This window comes from Varanus komodoensis, unplaced genomic scaffold (genome assembly GCF_004798865.1).
Source record: "Varanus komodoensis strain SLA01 unplaced genomic scaffold, ASM479886v1 scaffold4, whole genome shotgun sequence".
In the NCBI taxonomy this organism is placed as follows: Eukaryota; Metazoa; Chordata; class Lepidosauria; order Squamata; family Varanidae; genus Varanus; species Varanus komodoensis.
This window is the reverse complement of record NW_025335941.1, coordinates 1951780-1977213: the sequence shown is the minus strand read 5'-3', so window position 1 is coordinate 1977213 and position 25434 is coordinate 1951780. Positions and strand designations below refer to the sequence as shown.

At 42.9% G+C, this 25434-nt stretch overlaps 1 protein-coding gene across 2 annotated transcripts in view; it reads right to left on the bottom strand.

Annotated features, from left to right (window-relative positions):
• Window positions 1-22060, bottom strand: part of PTCHD1 (patched domain containing 1) — a 52387-nt gene extending 30327 nt beyond the window's left edge. For both annotated transcript variants that reach the window (XM_044442363.1, XM_044442364.1), the window contains exon 1: window positions 21597-22060. In XM_044442363.1, the coding sequence (XP_044298298.1) occupies window positions 21597-22025 (429 nt within the window). In that variant the 5' untranslated portion in view covers window positions 22026-22060. The remainder of the gene's footprint in view (window positions 1-21596) is intronic.
• Between the last annotated feature and the right edge of the window lie 3374 nt (window positions 22061-25434).

Here is a 25434-nt window from a genome sequence, read left to right as displayed (position 1 = left end):
TTGCCCCAGCTCAGACAATTTGCACCCAACATTTGCATCTGTACAAATGAACATCCCATTTCTTCTAATTTAGCTTTCACCTACAAGAGTGGTGGCTCTAATAGGCAATGGTGATTGCAAGTGCACTTCAGGATAATTAACTGGCAGAGATTTACATAGGTTTGGGAGGAGAAAACACATAATTTTTACAAGGCTTTACCATGCAGCCTTGCTGAGAATATGAATATTTTAATAAACTTCTAACTTGCCTCCTTTTAGTACAGAATTCTCAGCTGATTATAAAGCGGTCCTGGACAAGTTCTCTAACTGTGGCGCCAGCACCAGCTCTCCACCTGGTCAAATGGCTTTAGGGCGCCGCCCACCCCACCTTCCCTGCTCTTGCACCCTTAAACTGTTGTCAGAGACATCAGGCTGGGACAGGGAGTGCCCTGTGGCAGGCAGGGGAAGCCTTGCAGCCCAGGGTCTCTGGAGAGTGGGCTCTGGTGGGTTAATTTGGCAGAGTTGTTGTATCTGGCCATCCTTTTAATAGCAGGATTCCTAGCTGGAGGCAATGTAGGAAATTAAAACCATGGATCAATCAAGCAACCTGGCATAGCTCAGAGCGCTGGGCCAGGGGAAAACCTAACTGCCCCCCACCTCTAGGTATCAGCCATGGGCCCTGGTTCTGCTGAAAAGTCACAAATATTGTTAGATAATGTGCAAAACCACACACACAACTCTGTCTGCACTTGTGGCATACAGAGACCCTGACAGAAACACAGAGAGATGTACTCTCCCTATTTAAACAAACTCCTCTTTCCTATTCTTCTGAGACAATCTCTTGCCACATACAGTGAGCTTAGTGGCTCTTCACAAGCCTGCTTGTATTAATACAGCATTCTTTCCTCCCCCATTTTCCTACAGTGTGCTCAGGCTAAAGCAGCAGGTCTAAAGACTGCTGGGTTTTATTTCTTTAGTTATGGTGTTGCTAGTCTTTCTTTCTGAAGACAACCATCGTGGTTTACCCAAAACAAAACAAAGCAGAAGATTAAAGGATCAAGTGAAAATAAAATAAGGGTGCAAGCCTATGATCTCCCAATGGGTCACAGGGTTCTTCAGGGTCACAGTACTGAGGTCCTCCAATCCCAGTGCTGGGAATCCAGGCCAAGCCCTGCCCCCATTGCTGCCAGTGCAGAAAGAACCAAGTTGACTGGGAGTGAAAATGTGCCTCAGGAAGGGAAAAAGAGGGATGTTGGGGCATGGTGGGTTGGAAGCTGGGGCCATTTGCACACAGCAATTCCTGTCTTCCCCTTCCCCTTCCTGGTGCTTCACCTAGGCTGGCCATTTGGAGGCTTCTGTGCACGCAGAAAAGTCTAAAAGCCAAGTTAAAAAACATCAATTTCAAAGGCCAGATTAAAAATATGTCCTGACCTCCTTCCTAAATGCAGAGAGGGCAGGGAAAAGTCACAACTCTACAGGGAGCATGTTCCTGAGTTTGGGAGCAGCACAAGTGAAAGCACTTCTGCCCACTCCTGTTGAAATGGGCCTTTGGAGCCGAGGGTGTCTTCAAAGAAGCTCTCCTCTTCTCCTCCAGTAACTGAGCATGTTCATATTGAGAGAGCCCAGCTGTGAGCTGTTTAGAGCTTTAAATTTTAAAACCAACACCTTGAATTCAGTCCAGAAAATGATTGGCAACCTGTGTAGATCTTTCAGTATTGGAATTATGCGGCTGCAATACTGTGCACTGAATGGCAGGCTAGCTGCTACGTTTTGCACCAACCAAACCTTCTCGGCACTCTTAGATCACAGCTCCATGCCATATATGTTGCAATAGTCTAATCAAGAGATAACCGAGGCATGGACAAATGTTGCTAGATCAGACTGACTCAGGACATTCTCAGCTGCCACAGTAAGCACAGTCATGCAAAGCTGCTCCTCACCACTGCAGCCACCTGAGAATCCAGAGGATCCAGCGGCACCGCCAAGCCAATGAAGCTGATCTTTCTTTTGTGGTGGGGTGGAGGCTGTTGCTCCGGACTTCATCCCTTTGTTCCTGTACTCTGAGAAAATGAAGGTCACCTGGCTTCGATGCCAGCCTGTCTCTGTGGTCAGCAAAATGGGCAGAATGAAAGGAAGGTGAGAAGGTGAAGGGCTCTAAAACACTTCTTCAATCAAACCAATGAGTTGTTGCCTAGTGTCCTGACCTTTGCATGAAGGCTCTTATATCAACTTCTCACTTAAGTATCTTTCATACTTTCCTTCAATTTTCAGGTAGGGCACTGGATGCTACTTTTTTCCTTCTCTTCTATACATTTAACTTGCTTCAGCTCTTCCAGGAATCAACTTTTCACTGGGAATGGATGAACAAGCAAAGTGTAGAAGCATTAGGATCTCCAAATTTTGTCTTACACCAGATTCTTTTTCAGGTTTGTGTTTGCTGCTCACTTTATGCAAACCATAAACTTGCAGGAACCAGGCAGTGATTAAACAAGAGATTTGTGCAAATCTCTCCTAATTTGTCTAAATTTCCTCCATATAGTAAAGTGAGGCTGATATGATTTACTGAGGAAATTTGTGCAAATTGGGAAATGTGTGCAAATAGAACTAGGAACCAGGAATGAGATGAAAGGGACCATGCATTTGATAATTTCCAAATATTTTCAGCCCACAAATACTTCCCCTCATGGTTTACCATGAAGCTTCTACACATGTTTTGTGAGCAAAAAGGAAATTCTCAAAATTCTTCTTTCTCACCTACAATGTTAACAACATAGGCTCAGTTTTTCCCAAGATATCTTCTGGTTGGTCACTATGTAGTTTCTGCTCTAAGTGACAGGGGATGCTGGGTAGAAGTGCTCCAAACCATGCTGGGAGGCAGTGTTGGGGCATTCTGGTAAATTAAATGGATGGCTAGATTTACACTGGTGCCGCTGCTTGGTATCTGGGGATATAGGACAGACACCAACAGTGGCCCCTTGGTATGGATTCTGGTCCTGACACTAGAAAATGTTGCCTAGGGAATCCCTTAAAAAATTGCTGCAAACTCAGGATTCTGTTTTTAAAAATTGCCAACTCAGCCTGACATTTCTGTATCTTTGAAGAAAACACAAGTACATTGTGGATGGTTTAACAAAAAGATGTTTAAAGCATTGTAAGGCTGATTTTATTCATGCTAATTTATGCACTGAAGAAAAGAAGTGGAGATTTAGAGTCACATTAATGAGAACATACTGAGAAGGCTCTGATTGTATGATGTCGAAGTCACTTCTCCATTGTGAGATCCTACATATTGCAGTAAGAGACTGAATACAGCAGCCATATGGGTGAGGACAATTCGTGTGGGTCTTTCCTATTTGTTAATTGTCTGGTTCCATCCTAAATTCCAACATTTACTGCAGCTGCATGGGATCTTGTTCTGGGAGTGGCTATTTTTCCACTAGCAGTGTACATAAGTGGAACTTGAACCAAAAGGCCAATAAGGACATTAATTATCTTTTACGTTTTCCTCTTTTCACAACTTTATTCCACACTTATGCCAGCCTAGATGAAGTTGTTTTTCTGGAAATCCCTTTATTCCCCTCCCTCAATGGTTTTCATTCCAGGATTAAGAAAAAGAGAATTCTACATGACATCATTCCTTTTGTTGCAAAATGTTTTGGAATTGCCAGTGTTTAGGGCTATAGTTTACATAATCTGTTAACATTTCTTTAGGGCACAATCCTATACATGTATAGGCAGAAAAAAATCCTACAACTCCCAGCATTCTCCAGCCATATTTCTGTCTAAACATGTAGAGAAGTGTCCTTTTAATCACATTGGTTTTAGTCAACCTCATTTTCATATGGGGAAAAACAATATTTGTGAAACATTCCTTCTTCTTAAATAATAGAGACATATTTTAAGATGGCACTTGCTGTCTGCAATTTTTAGAAGTATAAAAACACTGAACATTTGATTTGGGACACTCTTCAGTGAATTAATAGGTTTTATTGATTAATTCATAGTTTGAAATTGATTAACTAATCAAATTTTGAATCCTTACCAATTGTGAAATAGTCTTTTCAAAGACTGCAAATGTGCATTTTAATAGAAATTGAATAATCCTATGAAATATGATTCCATAGCAAACTAAAGCATAATATGTGTTCAAGTGCTAAACACTGTTGGTAGCTACTTAACCTGGTCAGAAGTTTGACACATTTATACATGAGGTTAACATGAAGTCAATTCAATGTAACTATACCATGTCTAATGCTTTCAAATGGTTCCTGGTGACCGACAAATAAATGTATGTAATTATAAGGAACAGTATTTTTTCCTACTTTTGATTGCCAGTTTTTTTTAAAGAAATGAACAGATGTTCGTAACAGAGATCAATAAGTTACGTTTTCCCAGCTATTACATGGTGTGCTGACACTAGCTTTACCTGTTTAAGCTGGAGCTCTTACCTATAAAAAGGTGCTTCATTAACCTTGTTTTTTTCTGTTCATGAGTCCTCCCTGCCCCCACCATCCACACAAATTATTGTTTCCTGACAATACATTTTCATATGCATGTCTCCATAGCACAGCAACAGAAATAGCACCACTTAAAGATAGATTTAAATATGATGAGTGGTATATTATATAACACCATATTTACATTTATATCCCACTTTTTTCTTTTATGGGATCCTTATCTTGCTCTCCATTTATTTTCATATCATGTTAGGCTGAGAAGCTGTGACTAGCCCAAAGTCAAGCGGTGAGCTCTGTGATGACTAGAACCTGGATTTCCTGAGTTCCACTCCAGCAAGTTAAGTGTTACAAATACTCTAACTCCAATGCCATGTTATATATGTGAAAAAAACAAATGCTGGTTATAAACCACTCCAGTTGGGCAGTACCTAAATATAGGCTACAAGGATATATGTTCCCAGGATATAATGTTTACATTATGTATTAATTGCTTACACCTAAAATGGTGTTATGGAGTTCATTCACACAAAATGAATTTATACCAGCTCACCTACCATTAGAGGATATGAGATAAAGTTGATCAACTTGTTACAGCACAAATTACCTTTGGCTCTTCTACCCTAGCATAACTAAGTGTGCATCCAAACAGACCTGGACATCTGGACTTAGTCTGGGCCTTTTTTGTCTCACAGTTTGAAGTCTACTTCTTTAACTCCTGCACAAAGTGCATTTGACAGACATCCTCGCCAACAAACCCAGTCATAGATACATATATTGAATAAGTGTAGTTCTCCCTATTTCAATATAAAGAAGCAAACAGCAGACAGTTTCAAAAACCTTGGAAAACTGCTTCCGAGAGGATATGAGTGGTGAATTGATGATGTCACCAGTTCCCAGCCAATCAGCACTGTGCATAACCTCCTTGACACAGAAGTTCATAGAATTGGTATCTTAATTTGTGAGAGGAAAAGGTAGGTCTAAACAAACTATGCAGCAAATTCACCACTTAACTGATGTGCATTGGTATGCACCCTGAGTATCACTTTGCAGCTAGCCATGTTCATTATTTTTGATGACTCAGTTTTTCCTGGGGTGCCTATCCAAAACTGCACAGGTGAAGCTAAAGACAAACAGGGAGCAGGAGATAGTCTGAAGCACAAACCAGGGGGAGAAAGTTACACCTATTAACCAGATCTTATAAAATATAAAGGGAAAAGGATCTCCCCACATTAAGGAATGTTGGAGTACAATGCACAAGCAGGTATCATTTGTGAAATTGGCAGGCATTTTTAAAAACATGAACAAAGCTAAACAAAAGAAACAGTTTATGTATTAAAATGTATCAGGTCCCTTTTAAGTAAACTAACTGCCTTCCACCCATGGAGCATTCCTTTGCACAGTTATATAATCCCTGAAATCCAGTAAACCTGTCTGTATAATATGGTGGTAAGATCAAACCCACCCCACAAAATCCCCCTCACCTGAATAGGACTAAGCTGTGCGACAGAAAAAGAACTAGGCACAACTAGGATGTTGCCAAGCCAAATCTGAAGCAAAAGCAGATTGAAACTAATCTGGAAACTAATCCAGTGCCGATTCAGAGCAACAGAAAAGATGCCTGTAGATTTTCATGAGCATTGGATGCCCTCTAACTTGGAAGCCCTTCTTTGTGATTCCAAACCCCTCTGGCACCTGTTGATGGAAAGGCAACATTCATTTTAAAAATAAACACACACATGCGTGGAGAGAGGAAGGTTTGTGGCCAGGGAAAAGCTTTCTGCTTAATTCTTTTCTTTAAATTGCCATCACATGCCTCAGGAGGACCAGTGACCATTCCTAGGGGCATCCCTTTCTGGGCAGCTGCCAAGGCCCACACTTTCACAGCTGGCTCACTGCTGACCCCCAGATCCCTCTTGGGCTGCGTGTTCATTGTGCCAATGTCACTTGCTCATCCACTTTGCTCCTCTGACTGATGACACCAAGGAAGAGGGGCAAGCAGATGGAACTGAAGTGCCACTGCATTCTTCCTTGTCCATCCCTTTCATCTGGAGCGAGCAGCAACTGGGCACCAGCAGGGAGGATGAGAGGGTCACTGGGGGCCCACCAAAATCTGGAGCCAACCTGGCACTGCACGAGCAGTCCTTGCAGCTAAAACAAATCTCCCAGCTTAATCTTGGCCCCAACTCCAAAAGTAATATTCTGCAATTAGGGGTTTAACTGGTACTAATACTAGGATGATATAAAACGATCGCAGCCTAATTTGGGCACTGGTAAAGAATGGGAGGGATTTGGGATGTTTCATATGGGAGGGATTCAGGATGTTTCGTCCATCCACAGCTTATCTGTCCTCAGCCATTCTCTGTCTGTCTGTCTTTCTCTGATCATTGTATCCGATATTTTGCGGGGAAATGTGGTCTGTCATTCCTCTATATTATGCTGTGTTACCAGACATGTGGCAATAAATAGCTCACCATATAAAATTAGTCTGATGGATATATTTTGTTCCAGCAGAGTGAGTAATCTGACAAAAATAGAAAAACATTGCCAATATGACAGCCTGACACTTGTGACACTACCGTGGAACTATAAATTCTGCCCTGTGTTGTTTACATATTGACCTTGAGGCCAAGGACACAGAGCAACCTGTGGCTAGACAAAATAAAAAGGGCTGCTGCAGTTAGGTAGGGTTAGAAACTGTCACAACGGGAAACATTTTTCTTTACAAAGCCAGAGGCCCTGGAACCATGTCATTATATGAGAGTCATTACTGGAGAACTTCAGGTTCACTCATTAAAGAGAAAAATGACCTCCTTGGAGCTTTGAAGTGGCAAATGTCACACATGTCTGTCGCACATGCCCCAGAAGAAAGAAAATTAAGAAGCTGTTCAAAAACAAATCTATTTTGGGGATTCTGCCCTAGTGATTTTTGAACACCTGAGTTCAAGAGACCAGTTAACTTCTTAGTGGTTTTAATCTTATTTGTGTCTGACTGAAAGGATTATGAATGAATTACTTAGCATCTTTTTATAGGGCAACTGGAGCAGTGGAACCCAATGGAGAACAAATCCAGTGATGATTCTAATAGTGACTTAGCATAAATCTTATCCTAATATGTACAACTGGGACCTGCAATAAAACGTTGCAGCCACTCTCCACACTGTAAGAAAATTTTCCCTGCTCGCCAGTCGGTCTAGAAACAGACCCATGTAGACCTCTTAAGCTGGTGGAGAAGTGTCAGGAAAGGGAAGGTAAAAAAGATACTTCTTTTCTCTCTTCCACCCTCTCAACTCTCCTGCTTTTCTAGTATACAGTGCAAGAGGGTCAGATTTGCGTTTGAATGCCAGCCAGGAGTGGCATTAGGGTCCACATGGCTGGAGAAAGCCCTGAATCTCTGGGAAGCTATCTCCCCCACGCCTTGCCTTTTTGAGCCTCGGTGCTTGCTGAAATAGAGGTGCAGAGTCCCTGACAATCTCTGTTATATCTGATTTTAAATAAATGTCCTCATCTCCCATGTTTGAACACCTCTTTTAACTAATAGCAGCATGCTTAGGAGACAAGGTCCTTTAAAGACATGTACACACAGAGACTTATAGTATATGTAAGTCTATGTTTTTGGAAATATTTGTGTCCTATGGGCCTGGGCCTCAGATCTTTCTGCAGCTAGCACCACTCCTCATGCTGGCTCAGAATCTGCGTATTAGACATATGGGGAGCGGGAAAAGGGAAAGGTCTCCTTTTTCCATCCTGTTCTTCTCGAAACATCCCTATCTCCTTGACACATTCTCTGTGTACTGAAGGAAGAAGAGTTTTTACTGCATGCATCCCTTACCAGAAGCAGTAAAGGATCTGAGCAGCCCATATCCTTTCTTCCCCATTCTTGCCATTTCTTTTCCCCACCCTCTATTGCCACCTCAACATTTTGTGCATTTTAAAGCTCACAGGTCCTTACCCAAAAGTTTAACTTCCTTCTGCTTTAAATTCCAAAAGTATATAATTCTACATAGCCAAAGGATATGATTCTACATATCTGAGGTATACAACTCTACATACTCGGAGTATGTAGAAACTACCATCTTGTTTTGGGGTGCCTCCATTTGTTTTCAAACTGATTGGCATCCAGTGACCCAAATTTCTGTGAAAATTCAAAATCTGGTGAACCTCGACATTCATATGTAAAAGCTGATAAGCACAGATAACTTGAGTAAATTTCTGAAAACTTGGAGGTACGCTAGAAAGTATGAATTGTGCCTATGCATGATTCATTCATTCATTCATTTAATTTCTACTCTACCCAACAGCTGAAGCTCACTGGGCAGTTCGCAATAACATATTTAAAAACAATATAAAATATACCAATTGTTATCATACACTTTTGTATGGCCGAGCACTGTGAAAATATCTCTTTTTGACTATAAGGGATTGTTAGTAGTCTGCTGTAATGTTGGCACAAATTTTGGACATTTCTTGTAGTACAAACAAAATGGCTCACAGGCTAAACATAGGCAATGCAGGGCTTTGTAGATTCTGCCATTCATTACCTGTACAGCACAAAAATTGGCCCTAGGTATAGAGTATAGCATATTGAAATATCAGCTTTTATAGCAGGCAAGTTAATAGTCCTTGCTGAAGACGTGTGCGAAATGTTTGGTGAATTCTCAGACACTGGTAAAGGGTGCACAGGATACTCATGAGGCAGTAAATCTGTACTCTCCTTAGCTTATTGACCTTCACAATGACCAGCAGAAGAAGAATAAACTGTGTGAGACAAATATGTATACACACTGATACTCTCTCACACAAACATGGTCAAATTACACATGTACATGAACTCATCCTTAGCTAAGCAATTAGTTAAATAAGTAGAATGGACATGCCGCCTTCTTCCAATGTTGTCCCGTCTCCATTTCATCCTCATGGAAACCTTGCAGGGAAGGCAAGCAGGCTGAAAGCTCATGCCGGGTTACCCAGTGAGCTTCAGGGTAAAAGGGAATTCTGACCCTGGGTCTCCCTGGTCCTAGCCTTCAAGTTGACCTCCACCGCAGCACAGCCAGCTGGGGAGCTCTCTTGATCAAAGATGCACCATGCACTGCCAGGATTGCTATCATTTTATCCTTTCGACTGCACTAGCTTAGCGCTTGTTTCTGGGACCGATTCAAAATGCCAGCATTAACCTGTAAGGTACTAAACAGTTTGGGCCCAGTTTCCTGAAGGACTGTCTCCTCCCATATATTGCTACCTAGACCTTAAGATCTTTGCCAAGAGCGCTTTTCCAGGTGCTTTCCCCAAATGAGGCTTTGGCATCCTAGATGCGGAATGCCCCCTCCAGAGATGCCTGGTGGATGGATGCATTGTGGTCTTTGAGTGCCATGCAAAGACCTTTTTGTTTTCCTTGACTTTTTAATTTTAAGTGGAAATATTTTAGTGCTTTTCAAATATTACAGTTTTGATACTCTTTATTATGGGCTTTTATTCTGGTACTGTTTTTATCAGTTTTAGAGATGTAGCTTATGTTTTTAATTTTTACTGGAAATTGTCCAGAGGATTTTTATTTGTTTGTTAATTGGTAATTTTTAAATGAAGTAAATATGACATACATAATAACAAATATTCCAGATGCTTCTTAGCAATCTTCATTATCAACACACACATGTGAATACATGTACATGAATGTTAGTGCACACACACGAACTGAAGGTTTATCATTCCATAGGATTTCAGAAAAACTTTCTTAGGTTGTTGAAATCTCCTTTGGTGAAATGCAATTTATTCACCTCTACTATGTGTGAAAGAAGACGTGCATCTCTATTCCAGAGACATTCGGAATACATGAAGGTTGATACACAATGATTTCAGTGGATCAGAAACCGTTCCTTTTGCTAACTGTGCTCAACATTCAGAAGGGTGTTTTACCATAAATACCCTATGCTTTTGAAGCTAGATCATGTATATATTATGGAAAGCACAGAGAAAACCATTTTCATAACCCACCACCAAATTAACAGCATTAAAATCTTTTCTCAAGGTGTTTTGTTTATAGCAAAACTGGACATGGTATTACCAAGGTGTCTTACTTTATCCTCTGCCCCACTAGCCTTCTACTGAGTACTGGAAAACATGTGGCAAAGAATTAGGAAGTGAGCCCCCAAATACATATTTGAGCTAAACATGGGCACATGATCTGAGAACGTTGGAGACTACAGGTTGAAGGAAATGGGGCTGATTGTATTGTTAGGCAGAGTGAAGTGCATGCAGAAGTGAAGTGCATGCAGAAAAGGTCAGCAGATTGTTGTTTATCCTATTTATTATTTCCGTATGTTTATAGCCAGGGATGGGGAGCAGTGCTATCCCCCAGGAGCAAAAATAACTTCAGTGGTTTCATTCTCTATTTATTTATCAATTTATTGAGGACACACTTGTAAACACACTTAAATAGGCAACATATAGGTCTAAGCATACACAGGTTTGTGCTTTTATTTATTTTTAACACTTATATACTGTGTTATACTAAACACAGTCATCTGGGTGGTTTACAAAATGTAACATGAAATGAACTGAAAATCTAAAGCCCTTAACAGGTTTCTTGAAGGCCAGCCTCCTTCCATCCTAGGCTTTTCATAGGCTTCTGCCATATAAAGTGTGGTGGGTGACTACGAGAGAAAGTGCCTTTTCAGTGTTGGCACCTCCAATTATTTGAAGAGGCCTTCCTACAAATCCCTCTCCCTCAGGAGGTTAAGGGAGAGGCCGAAAGGAAGAGGACATTTTTGTGTTGGCACTCAGTTATGAACACTCTCCTGCTGGAGATTTGTCAGGTGCCTACCTTGTTGAGTTTTAGTCGCCTAATGAAAACCTTTCTTTTTCGGTGCACCTATAGCACTACTTAGACCATCTATATTAATTGCACAAGTTTTGACATATTATTTTTGTTCTATTTTTCTATAACTGTGTATATTGTGATTTTATCCTGTTTTATATATTATGATATTTAATTGATTCTTTCCCTATGTGCCTAGCCTCTCCTGAAGATCTGGGGCGGAGGTCCTTCTTCAGGAACCTTCCTTGTCCTTTCAGTACTTGGTGAAGACCTTTTTTATTCTCCCTGGTGTTTAAAGATTGTTTTAAATTTTAATTTTGATGCTTAATTTTCTGATGCAGGTAATATTTTAATGTTGCTGATTTTATTTACTTTATTCATTATTCATTTAACTGTACTGCTGTACAGTTTAACCGGTTGGGTGTTTAGGCTTGTAGTGTTTATTACTTTAAAGACCCACAGTTAAGACCAGAAGTTTGAATTGGGTCTGGAAATGGATTGGCAGCCAGTGTACACAAAAAACCACTCGTGATCACATCAGCCAGCCTTCCTGAACTGTTTTGGAGAAGCCATTTTCAAGGTGGTGCCACATATAACATATTGCAGTGATCCAAACAAGAGCATGACTGACTGCACCAGGCTATCTTTATTGAAAGAGAGTTAAAATTGGTCTATCAGTTTAAGCTGTGCAATGATTTAGAATGGATTTAGAAGCACTTGCAAATGGTGGGGCTGATCCTTTTGGGCAGGGAAGGGAAAAGTGTGGCTCTCCTGATGTTGTTGGATTGCAGCTCCCATCATTGACTGTGTTGGCTGGAGCTGATAGGGGCTGCAGTCCAACAATGTCCAGAGGGTCACCCATCCCTTATTCTTGCTATACGGGGGAGCAGCCCCACTCAGAAGGCTGAAAGCCATTCAGCTGGCAGAACAATTTAGCACTTTCTCTTGCCTAGGCTGAGTCTCATTTTATTGGCCCTCGTCCAGATTACATGAAAAAGGAGTGCCATTGACATACTGGCATCTCAGTCCAAATCACTGGATGGCTATGCCCAATGAGTTCATTTAGATGTTAAATCTAATGGGAAATAAGATTGGAACCTGATCCCATAACACCAAACAGTGGCTGTGCTGTACATGACACTGTGATCTGAAACTGCCCATTCACGTGGACGCCAAACCCTTGTGTTGTCCTCCCACCCCGTAGCAACTCTGACAGCCCATGCAGAAGGATACCAGGGTGATGGTATCAGAGGTCAAAGAGAGTTCTAAGATAACCAGCAGGGTTGCACTCCTGTGGCCCCTCTCTTGTCAAAATTCACCCCTCAGGTTGACCAAGACAGTTCCCATTTTAAAACCAGGATTAAAGCCCTATTCAAATGAATCTAAAAGATCTGTTTCAGACAACAGTGTCTGAAATTGGTTACAAACCACTCCTTCAACAACTTGCTTAAGAGCACTGTTTTTGGTGGAAAAAGTGGGATATAGTGCAAAGGATTGCCATGTACCCAGATGCAGATGTGGGCAGGTGTGTGTTGTTTTCTGCTCCATGTCAGGAAGCATAATGTTTTTGACTGGCCATGGAAGTATCAGAATTTGAGAGGCTGTAACCAGTTTCAAATTAATGACTTGAAGGTTATCAGGAGAAAAATAAGTCTGAACATTTACTTTATTGTAAATTGTCCCAAGAGCTTCAGCTATGAGAGGTAAAGAAATGAAATTAATAGTAGTAGTATTAATAATAATAGCACATCTCCATCAAGTTGTGGACAAAAGTAGGATATTTCAGGAAATCAGGCATAGTGCAGCAGTAATACTTTTCTACTCACAGAGCAGATCTGGCTTTACTCTTCCCTGACCCTTAAGAAACTTCAGAAAGAGTAAGGTTTGCTTATTGGCCTAAACAACTAGGAAACCTGCTCTTGCTTATGGAACAAAAGGGTCAGGAAGCTGCCTTTACCTTGCTGTCTGTCTGTCTTTACCTTCCCTTGACCCCAGCTACTCGGTAAGTGATCGGTCTGACAGGACCTGTCGGGACCCATTTCCCCACCTGCTTGTGGTAGGGAACTTTGTGTGCCTTGGTGCTGGTCTTATGGCAGCTTCATCATATATCTAAGGTCTGCTGCAATTATAGTACATAAATCTTTTCAACTTCCCATCAAGTGATTTAATAAGTTATTACAATTATTTCTTGAGCATCAGTACATACTCCATGAGATGATGTCTCATTCGTTGTGCTGGTTGCTACTTGTTGCAATGTCCCAAATACTGTTTTAATGAAACCTGTGTCCATAGATTATTCTCTTTGGCAAAAAAATTCCTTTTATAATGTTGTTCTGTTTATAGCTAATTTCATAATCTAGCAGTTTACCTAATACCTTAATTTTCGGAATCTGAGTTTGTACTAAATAAAGAATAACTCTGACATTGTAGATGACAGAATGAAGACTGACCTGCACAGGAAGGAGTGCAACCCAATTCAAAACAGGGATCTACTAGCTCCTGGATCACTCAGAGTGCATACCATGAATGTCTTTTTTTCCTGGGCTATGCTTCAGTTTATTCATTATCCCCCAGCATATATCTTCCAGAAAAAAGAACAATGCTTATTTGCACACTTAAACAGGATTGTTTACCTATGACAGGGACTTTGGACAGGAAGCAGAGCTGCTGCTCCTGCAGTGGGAAAATTTCATGGTACTTCTGCAGGGTCTTGAGTTCAGAGCTGATGGTCCTTAAAGGGTAGATGAGAGAACCAGTGAGCCTGTGTGCATTTGTGAACTACTTGAAAATAATGTTTCTGTATGGTTCCCTGCCATTCAATCAGAAACCCCTGTTATTCAATTTGGTTATCCTGCTAGTTCATAATTAAGCTGCTTTCACCATTATTTGGCATGATCTCTGAATTGGCAAACTTTAGTTATGCCCATTGCTCCATGACTGGAAGGTGGCACACCTACAGACAGAGGCGCTGAGAAATGAAATGAGAAATGGAAAGTGCAATATGTGAATGTAGCCTAAGGCAAGGGGTTTCCAAGATGGCACCACCAACAGTGCCTGTTGTTTAGCCTGTCATCTTCTACTTCCTGAACCTGCCGAAGGTCAGCTACTGGTGGGCAGGCAGAGAAGGAAGGAAGGAAGGAAGGAAGGAAGGAAGGAAGGAAGGAAGGAAGGAAGGAAGGACCCTGCCCAGTCTTTTGATTACACGAGCCTTTCTCCTTTGCTCGCCACAATCCCAGTCTCTTGCTTGCTATTCTTTCCCTGCCAAGCCCCTTTCCTCACTGTTTCTTCCTTTCCTCATGCCAAGCTGCCTTCTTTCTCTCCCATTCTAGCCTTGCTTTTACTCTCTCCTCTGTTCCTTGCCTTATTTCCTCCCTCAGCCTGTAACCTTGCTATTTCCCCACCACCATCACCACCTCTGTAGCTCACTATTCCTCCCCATCTTAGGCTTGCTCTTTCTCTACCCCTTTGCCTTGTTGTTTTCCCCTCTCTCCCAGCCTCTAGCTTCAATAATGATCTCCCCACCCCTTTATTTGAGCTTCCAGCCATCTTTGCCATGCTATGGCTTCCTCCCTCCCAGTCGCTATACTATTTATTTGTCTCCCAGCCACGCATCTTTGACTAGCTGGGCTGCCACTGTAGGCATTATGTGACTGGCCACATCCTCCAGGAGAGCCATTTTGTGGTGGTATGCACAGCAGTTTCTCAAATTCCCAAATGTACCCTCAAGTCCAAAAATATTGGGGATGCCTCACCTAAGGGACTGACCCTCAGTCAAAATGAATCATAGTGGACAAAACCAGTGAGTCTGATTTTGTGATCTGACTTTGCAATTCTGTAAAAGTGCGTAAGTGCACAGGTAAAAAATAACAGGTTTGCTACTTGGTCTGCAGTCCCATTTTGCAGACTGTGAAGAAACTAACCAATATTGAAATGCTCAGAGCTTCTCTATAACAAGTGAGGCTGCTGTTAGAACCTTATTTTTACCTTTGATCTAAAGCTGCAAAATCCTGCTTTTTCTTCTTTCCTGATAAATGGTGGTATGTGGATGCAGAGTTTCCTGGACAGGGGCAAAACCTGCAATATGCCTTGGGCACAGAAGGCCTTGAGGTTTGCAATGTCTCCTAGGGATAACTGGAGAAGAAAGTGGCTTATTCACCCAAAGGGTGCTGGCTGGCTTGCTTAAAAAAAGGGGACTGATGGGAGAAAATTATCCTTGCCCTTTGTACATCTGAGAACAAGATCCAAAGCAAAAGCTCACAACTCGACACAACCCAGCCAGTTTTTCCCCTGGTCTATTGGCAATTCTCCTTTGATCTAAAGGGCTGTGTCTACAGAGTCAATTAAAAGGCAAATCCCCTTACAGAGAGGGCTGCAGAATTTCGGTAGTGCCACAGCCTCCCAGTGTTCACGATCTCAGGAAAGTATGTCCAGGACACTAGAGAAAATATCTGCTAGTTCAGTATGTTACTAGATTAAAGATGTCTTGGCATTAAATTATAGTCTTCATTATACTGTAATTCAGGATCGACGTTTCTTCTCCCTAGTATTTTCCTCTGCAGTGTGGGTTGTATCCAATATTTGTCCCACTTAGAGAAAACCCATTGAAATGAATGGGACTTACACCAGGCTGACATTGGATGCAATCCCATGTTACAACTTTATGCATATACCGTCTTAAGCCACACCTAAAGCTGACCGATAGACATCAACGGTACTCAAGGTATTTGTTATATTTCAGCAGCTCTGGCTTTAATGGGTCTCCTCTATGTATGACTAAATCTGACTTCAACCCACTGCAGGCATTCTTCTGTCTAGTATGTTTAACCACCTAAGATCAAGTTTAGGATTCGATGAATCAGTTTACTATGAAAATCAATGTTATGCCAGGAACATTATTTAAAATAGTCTCACACAAACTTGAAAGGATCTGGCTTGGTTCAATTGAGTCATTAGAGACTTTACTGAACCAAATGAGGAGGACAGCTTCTGTCAGGGCTGAATCTGAACCAAGCTAAGTTGGCTTTAACTTGACTTTCATGGTTAACATCTGTTAACTTTCTGATCAAGAGGTGAATACATCTTGCATGTGAAATCAGAATGTAGGGTGATTATACCCAGGCATATTCAAAATAAGTTTTGCGGACATTTATTGAAATGTATCTATTTATATGTTATTGTAAAGTTTTCACTAACTAATTGAAAGATTTTAATTGATTTATATAGTGAGTAGATAAAAAGTAAATTATTATATAAACCAAAATCTTTGGTTTAAATATAAACCATAATCTTTGGTTTAAATATAAACCATCATTATAAAAACCAAAAAAATTATATAAACCAAAATAAATCTAGGTGATTTATTTTAGGGGTTAAAGGGAAAGCAAGATAATGATTCAGTCAGGAAAGCTCTTAATTGTTCTGCAAAGGCAAACTTTAGTATCTTATTCTTCATTATCTTTTGATATGAACCCTAATTATATTGGGTAGCTGTTTGCATTCTCTTCTCTGCCTTGCATTCTGAAGCAGTGACATCCTAGCAAGGCAATGCACCACATTCCTGCAGATAATATGTGCAACCATGATTTCCCATGCTGTGTGCGCTTCAGACTGTTTCCAAGCATGAAACTGCATGCTTCTTAGTGCCATTTGGTGAAACCCATTTAGTTGTAAACATGGGAGAAACTGGCATATATAGTATGTATGACCTGCCTCTTTAAGAGATATCTCTAGGTCATAATATCAGCTTCTCTTCTTCCTTAGATATGTGGGTGGATATGTGGGCGATCTAGTTAGAATGAAACTCCACAGAACTAAACAAAGAAATACCATGCCATTGTCTTTGATATTATCAGTTTAAATAGAGAAACATTCTAATATGCAGACTTCAATTTTGGCTGCATCCCCCTCATGAATTTAACCAGTCTCCAACCAAATAGGAAACATGCAAAACATAATTCCAAGAGACTGCTATGAATTTAGGCAATGCAATAGCCACTTCTTCCAATAAAAAGACATTTATATGTCTTGTTGATCTGGAAAGATCATGGAAATATTGTTAAGCAGTTTCAGAAGCAAGAGAAGTGTTAATGAGGCTGAAGAAATACTATGCCTCTTCAAATCCCCTCAGAGAATTTAGAGGTTCACTTATTACAAAGAATCCCCCTTTAGGCTATGAAAAAAGGCACAATCCCTTCTACAACATGCAACAGGCTAGTAGCTTCTGCATTTTTTTAGTTTTATTAGCTTTCCTTACCCATAAGTACTTGAAGAAAATCTACTTTATTGCACTGTTAGAGTTTTAAACTCACCTTTCCATTGGGAAGCTACTGTACCAAAGTCCAGTGATATTCCTATTTTCATGTTAAGATTGTATCAACTTACTCATCAAAAAACTATTTCTCATCTCACTATTAGATAAGCCACCCATCAGGAAAAAAGATAGCTTGTTATACCTTTCCCATTATTTTGGCTGTGAACAAAGAAAGCCTGTTGCAAAGCAGTTGCTGTAGTAGTTACCCAAATATAATTGCAAGTAGAAATTTGAAGCATAGCTATAGGTTTTTATTAAAATTTGAAAGATGAACTCAACCAAGAGACAAAAATAATGAAGTGCAGTAAGATTTCTTTGCTGCTAAATCTTCCAGTGAATAGAGAGGATTTGTTTAGGTAAATTTAGAAAACCCTTTAAAAATCAGCTATGTCCAAATCAGGTATGTCCAAACTATGTGCCAGCTTTTTTAATTCCAGATTTATTTTGAATGTTAGCAGTATGTTTTCCCAAAACATTTCAAAGTGTACTCTAAGATTTACTTAGTGTGAAATGGGTAGCAGATGTGATACTAAGATCTTGGGTCCCACCATGAGGTGGTGAAGCCTTCAGTTGCTGATTTAGTCTTCCTACCTTTATATCCATTCTTTCCCCTGTCCACATCTCTCATCTATTATGATCCACTAGTGCAAAAATGGTTCTGCCCCTGTGTTCCAAGGAACAGTGCTGAAACCATACAATCAACAATCCAAATAAATAACTGTCTGAAGATACAACTGCTTTGCATCTAAACAATGGGGAAGGGGGATTTTTCCTTCTAGCATAATTATAGCAATGGAGAAGATTTCCAGTTATGACACCCTCCAGACTTGGGTAGATGGGACCAGCTCCATCTCTTAAGATAGTGACATGACAGACATCATCAGCTAATAAATTGCACCAGTGGTGCCATGGCCATCTTTTGGAAAATGAAGGCAAAATTGAATGAGAAAAATTGGGGGAAAGAACAATTCAAGATAGACACGCTATACAGATCTAGTAAGGGCAACAAACAAACAAGCAAACAAAAAGGCTGGGTTCAGACAAGATGATAATCCATGTTCAAGAGCTGAGCAACCATGGATTGTTGCTGAAAAATAGGTTTTGGATAATGTCATCTGAATCCAACTGTGCTAACAAACCATGGTTTGTTAACTGTAAACAACTCCCAGTCTACAACCAACAACAAACCATGGGTTCTCTTTATGGGCTGCTTGTGATTAACAAATCATGCTTTGTGAGCATGGCTGGGTTCAGACAACAAGTCTCAGCAATCACTCGCATTCAGTCTTGACTGGGTTATTGTGCTATCCGAACCCCAATATATTCAATGCATTTTTAGTCATTAGTTTCCCCATAGGTATTTTTGTGTATAGCACAGGCAATGAAATATTACTTTCGTGTTTCATTTGTTATTGTTACTCATATATTGCTATCATGTTGGACAAAAGAACACTGCCCGAATCCATAACACTGTAAAAATACCTTTATTCATACAAGTCAAATCTCAAAAATATTGTGCAAGTTTTTGAGTCCTCCAAAATTCTTCATTAGGCAAGATGATGAACAACACACACACAAACTTAAAAAAGTGAGTGTGGAGAGAAGAGGAAAACCTGGCTGATATTCATGCCATGCAGTCTGTATTTGGTTACTGTGTCTGCAGCCCCTCCCTCCTTCTTTCTATCTTAAAACTGTAATAGAATGCAGACTCCATTGGATGAACATCAGTTGCTTTCTTCCTCCCCCACACAATTTGCTGTTCGCCTTCTTGCCTGGCGAAGAATTCTGGACAGCTCAACAGCTTGCATAGCATGTTGTGACCTCCAGTTTGGTTTAACAGAGTCCATTATGGTGGTATGGACTTTGGAAATTTTCTGCTGAAATGTTTCTAATAAAGCAATGACATGGAATATAATTAAGAATCCAGGACTGCAGGGCAATCCTCTGCATGTTTACTTGGAAGTAAGTCCTACTTCCTAATAAGTGGCTTTGGGATTGTAACCTTAGTTTCTGTGTTCCTTCATCTGCTGCCTCCGTTTCCTGCATAATTCAGGACCACAGAACCAGAAGATACCAAGAACTGTGTTTTTTGTTTCTACTGGCCTAAACACAACCTCCAGCATCTTTAAAAGGATTTACCATACATTCACCTAGCCACAGCAATACTCCCAACAAGCACCCATTGAACCAGAAGCTGTTGTATCAGGAATCGATGACTACTATACAGCAACAGAGGACACTTGATATATCTAAGTGACTTCAAGCTAACTGCATGAAGTCCATGGTGTCAAAATGACATTGGAGTGCAGCTTACCATCATCTAATTAAAGAAATAATAACTACTCTATAGCTAAATTCAGACTATAACAATTGAACTGTATTGAATGTTGATACAATTCTCAGACACTTTGATAGAAGTATCAATGGTCTTTTGTGGTAATACATCATTGTTTCCATAAAAAAACTGGAAAAAGATTCAGAAGCGTTCGTGCCTCATTACTATTGCCCTAACATTTCTAGAACTAGCACACCAGGAGAAAATCCATTCAAATCCCATGCATGCTTCTAAGGGAATTTATTTCAGGAAGAATGAAAGGACTTGCATCTTTGGGGCTTTCCCATTTGCCAGAATTTTTTTTTTTTTTCCATGGGAAGGCATCTGCTTGCTGAAATTTTTCATGAGAAGGCATCTGGTTGTTGATATTTCTGTGTCAGTATACCAGTATTTACATATAAATAATTAAATATTAGATAACCAAAAGCTGTTTTTTTCTAAGCAGCCCAGCATGCTTTGCATGTTCTTTTGGTAGAACCTGAAGAACTCACATGTTCACATGTTCTTTTGGTGGAACCTGCAAGACTTTCTATGAATAAGTGTTTTTTTACTTGAAGACAGACAGAAGCTAAAGGTCAAACATTTATGATTACTTTGCAGTGTGGTCTGAATGCTCATCAACATTTTTTCTGAAAGTCAGTGTCTGCAATTTCCAAAGGAAGGAATGTAAACATCCTAAAGAGTGGATGTTCATAGCCACACCTCTAAAACATTGCTTCATGTTTCAGAAATTTGTTTCCCTTCACTTCCTCAACTTGATCCTATCTATCTGCATCTCTTTTTCATTTGAAATTCAGACCCAGAATTATGGCATTACATATTGTACAGTAGAGATGAAAACAATTTCTGATAAATTATGACAGAATATTAGGTTAAGTGGTTTTATAGTACCTACTGACACAGAAGGGAAAATCTAATGTCATTCCATGTATATGTTTCACAGTGACAGCATTAAAAAAAACCTTCATCTTTAATTTGAAATATCTATGTGTTAAAATAAGTGTATGGCAGTTTTTAAAATGGCATGGCTAGAATGCATATAAATGCATGAATTAAACTCTTGTCTTTGATTTCCAGTCAACTTGCAGAAGCCATTATTTTAAAGTTTTTAAAAATGTTTTTTGCTTTTGCTAATCTTTTCTATAGAAGACAAGTCTGGCAAGATCCAGAAGTGTTACTTTGACAAATCCCCCCATACATTTTGAAGTTTAGGTGCAACTGCAAATCAGCAAACTAATTGTCATTGACTCAACTTGCCCAGGAGAAACAATGGGGGAGGGGGAGAAGGGGTGTGTGTGTGTGTGTGTGTGTGTGCAGACAGAATGTTTTTAAAGTGTCATCCTCATTCACAAAATCCCCCTCTTTCACTGCTAGGGTTCCACCTCCCAAGATGAGAGGGAATCTCTGTTCTCCTCTGCAAACAGTAGTCAACCCAACTGTTGCGGGGATCTGGCTTGGCAGCTAAGGGCAGAGAACAGCGACGGAGACAGAACGAGAGAGGGCAGTTTTAATCGGTAATACAGAAAGATGCAGCTAAACCTATTCACCGTTCGAAACAACATAAGGCATGGAGGAACGGGATGCAGGCAGTGGCGTGCAGGGGGGTGGTGTGTGTGTGTTTGTGTGTGTGTGTGTGTGTGCGCGCGGTGGGGGGAGGCGATTCCTCTAGAATGGAGCGGAGCGTCTCCTCTCGCTGGCACTTACCTTTAAAATCAGCTCGGTGTGGTGCTGGTCCAGCATGTTCGCCTTCACGAAGGAGGTGATAATGACCCTGCCGTACCTCCCAGGGGTCTGCAGGTCAGAATAGAGCCGGTGCTTGGAACGGTTGACGGGGAAGAGGCTGTTGACGAGGTTCCTCTCGATCTTGGCCAGGCTGTGTTTGGGGGCCAGCAGGTGCTCGACGCTCTCCTCGATCTGGTACCTGCTGAAGCTGGCCCCCAGCAAGATGGAGATGAGCACGGGGGCGGAGGCGAAGAAGACCGGGTGGCTGGCGATGAAGTGGCCGAGTCTGGCGAAAGACGTTCTCAGCCCCCTGTGCAAGACCTGCCGCAACATTCTAGTGCAGAGGCAGCTCAGGAGGGCGAGGCGCGCACGACGGAATCTGAAGCTCTCCCAGAGCCGGGGCAAAACCATCGGGGAGCCCGGGCAGGCGGGAGCTTCCCCTCCGGGCTGAGACTGACCAGGCAGCCTGCGATCCCGCCACCCTCCCCCTGGTGCGCGGTGGGTGCTAGAGCTCCTCGCCTCCCTCCCGGCTGACGAGGGGAGTTTCCCAGCGCCTCATTGTCTGACTTTAAACAGCAACAAAGACGCTCGAGGGAAAGGGAGAGGACGAGCGAAAACCCACCCCGAGCACAGCAGGAAAAAAGGGAAGGAAATAGCGAGATCGTATTGGTGGCAACACCTATTTCTTTCTTTGTTTCTTTTTAGGCTGGCTGCTCTTTCTGCCAATCGGGCGGGGTTTCCTTTTTTGTGCGGGGGGAGAGTTATTATTATTATTCTTGTCCAGAAGATGTATTGGGGGGTGGGGATTGAAGTGGGGATTAGACACACTTGCTGACTAATCTCCGCTGAGCGCCCATTCCCCGGCGTGGAGCAAAGAGGATTGGGGCGGGGGGGAAGAGGGAGAGCATCAGATCACGAAGAAAATGAAATAAATGGCACGCACGAGCCGAGAAACCTGATCCTTCCTGGGGGTGGGGTGTTGGGATTTTTGCTGTTGTCCTGGTTCGGTTGTAGATCCACAGGAGATCCTGGGGCTACGGCTGATTACACACCTGCAGAACTGAATGAATGGATTTCCTCCCCCATCCGCGCCTCTGAACGATGACAGGAAAGAGGCTCGCCTCTTCCTCAGCCCCAGTGGGAGAAATCCACCGTTTCAAAGCACACGCCGCCGCCGGAGTTCAGGGGCAGTTTTCTTCCCGGCTTTTTCATGACAGTTGTTGAGCTTTCCAAATGACTAGCCAATGCCCAGGTGGTTCAGAACCGGCGCCGAAGCGCAGCAGCGCTTTCGTGCCTCATCTTCCTCTCCCGCGTCTCGCCGGGTACAAGAATCCGGTGGGTCTCAGTCAAGACGATCAGCAAGGAGACCGACCTCCCCACCCCACGGGGAGTGCTCGCCGAGCGGGCAACTTAGCTGGGAAGTCCTGGTTGCCGGCTGCAAATTACCAGTGACTAATCATCTTAATAACTAGGAAAGGGATTCCTCCCTTCTGCGTTCCTACCTTAGGAATCCCCCCTCTTTTTTTTTTTTTTTTGTTAGAGACCGGATCCCACACCTGGGATTTATGACGACGACGATGGTTTTCTCATGCCAAAACGACCCGATCCTACTTCAGGTCAGATCCATCGCAGCGCCACCAGCGCGCGCCATCCAAGCGACGGCGCTGCCCATCCGTGCCGGAAGGTTGCCCAGGAAAAAGGGGGAGCCCAGCACCGCGCCGGTACCTGGCGCATGGCAAAGTTTCCAGCCTCACCTTTTAAGGAGTCCCCGAGGAGGCGCATTTGGGAGGAAATGAGAGCTGTGCTGATCCTCACGCGGGCGAAAGCGGCGCCCCTGGATTCCCTCCACGGGAAGAGCGCAGAGATACAATTTTGTGTATTTCATTGGTGTCAACAGCTCTTGCCTCTCTTGGTCAACGCATAGCGAGGAGCCGCGGGGAGAAATGCCGACAGCCAGAAACGTCTAGGCGGTTCGTCCAGTCTGTTCCCCCGTCCCCGTCTCCCTCCCGCTCGCCTCGCTCTCGCTCGCCCTGGCTCTGTCTGCCTGCCTGCCGGCCGCTTGGCGGGTGCTCGCTCCCCGCTCCCTTCCCTTCCTCACGGACCCTGCCTGCCTCGATGGCTCGCCGTAGGACGCCGCTTCAGTGCTCCAGAGAAGAAACGGCTCCGTCTCGCAAGCCTAAATGGGCATGTGCGCGAGTGCCTCGCACATGCCCATTGAGAACGTGAAGCCGCAAGGAGAGCGGTGCCCTTAACCCTTTGCCCGCAGCGTGCCTAAAGCTCCCCCCCGCCGCCGCCGCCACCCACCCACCTCGAAAGCCGCGGCGGGGAAGGGGACCAGGGCCGGCCGCGTGCGCGAGCGGGGGCGCGGCGCAGGCACTGCGGGGGCGCGAGCGCGCGAATGCGCGGAGGGCGCGGGGAAGGGTCCGGCGCCCGCCGAGCTCCTGGGGGGCCGCGGGGGCGGGGGCGACCGCGCCGAGGGCAAGGGCAGCGGCAGGCTGTGCAGGGGCTGCCCTCGGAAGGACGGCAGCCCTAGCAAACGCGCTCTGCCCGCGGCCTCGCTGTCCGCAGCCTCGACCCCGGCGCGCAGGGTCACGTCCAGGTGAAGCGGCGCGCTGGGCAGCCTGCCTTTGGGCAGGGCCGGCGGCTCTGCCACGTCTTGCCCCCGCGCCGAGGGAAAGGGGCGAGCGCCCGCTCCTCGGGGAACGTGGGCCCGGTGGCGCTTTGCCCAGCGCTCCAAAAGAAAGGGCTGTCACCGCCGTCTGCCTCGGGGGGGGGGGTGCGGGCGGGGAGGCGAGCAGGGAGGACCGTCCAGTCGCCACCGGCACCGCAAGGCTCCTTAGGGAGGCGAGGCAGATGTGCAAGCGGGCGGTGGGTCACCCCTGCTCGCGGCGGAGCTCTCCCCCGGGGCTGCGGGGCAGTCGAGGTTGGTGGGCAGGGAGGTGAGCAATCAGCATCACTTAGAGTAAATCATCTGGTGCTCTTTACAGATCTAAAGTCACTTTGTTGCTTTAGGACAGAATTTCCCAACCTGGTGCAGTCTGCATGTTTTGGATTGCAGCGTCCATCCGTCTCTAGCAGCATGGACAGCTGTCAAGAATGCTGGGTTTTTTAGTCCATAACTTCTTGGAGGGTACCCAACTGGGCAAGGATGCTTCAGGAGCATAAATTACAATATACATGCACATACTCTTTGCTTGTAAAATTATCATTACCATTTGAAACTTTTTGAAAACTCAGACTATAATTTTAGATTTAACATCCCAAACATGTTGTTTTATGAAGAAATCAAGTTATACACAACACATTTTAGGTTACTAAGTTATGTCTGACCAGAGGGAACTTGAGTTAGCAATTCAGAAAACAGCTGAATGATCCTAGAAGTCAGAAGAAGCAGGAAGAACTGGAGGCAGAGGAAAACTGGGTGCAGCATCTGTTCTTGTTTTTAAAGATGTTTTGGTAAATTTGTAAACCTGTTCTGGTTTTTGGTGTGGCATTTAGGGAAATCTGATCTCAAAGAAAAGCTATTGAAAATTTATTTGACTCAGAAAGAATAATAAGAAAGCATATTTAATTTAAGAAATTTTAAGCAATCTTAACCTGCTATTCACTTGTGTTACTAATTGCTATTAATGAACATTTTGTGTTGTTCATGTTGAAAGCTTGTCTCTAGTGGCAGTATTAATCCTATGCCTTCACCATAGGATACAGGCTATTGAGTTTCTTTTGGGGGTTGTTGTTATGTGTTGTCAAGTTGTCTCTGTTATGGCAACTCCTGAATGAAAGCCCTCCAGAAAGTCCTGTCCATGCTCAGAAAATCCTG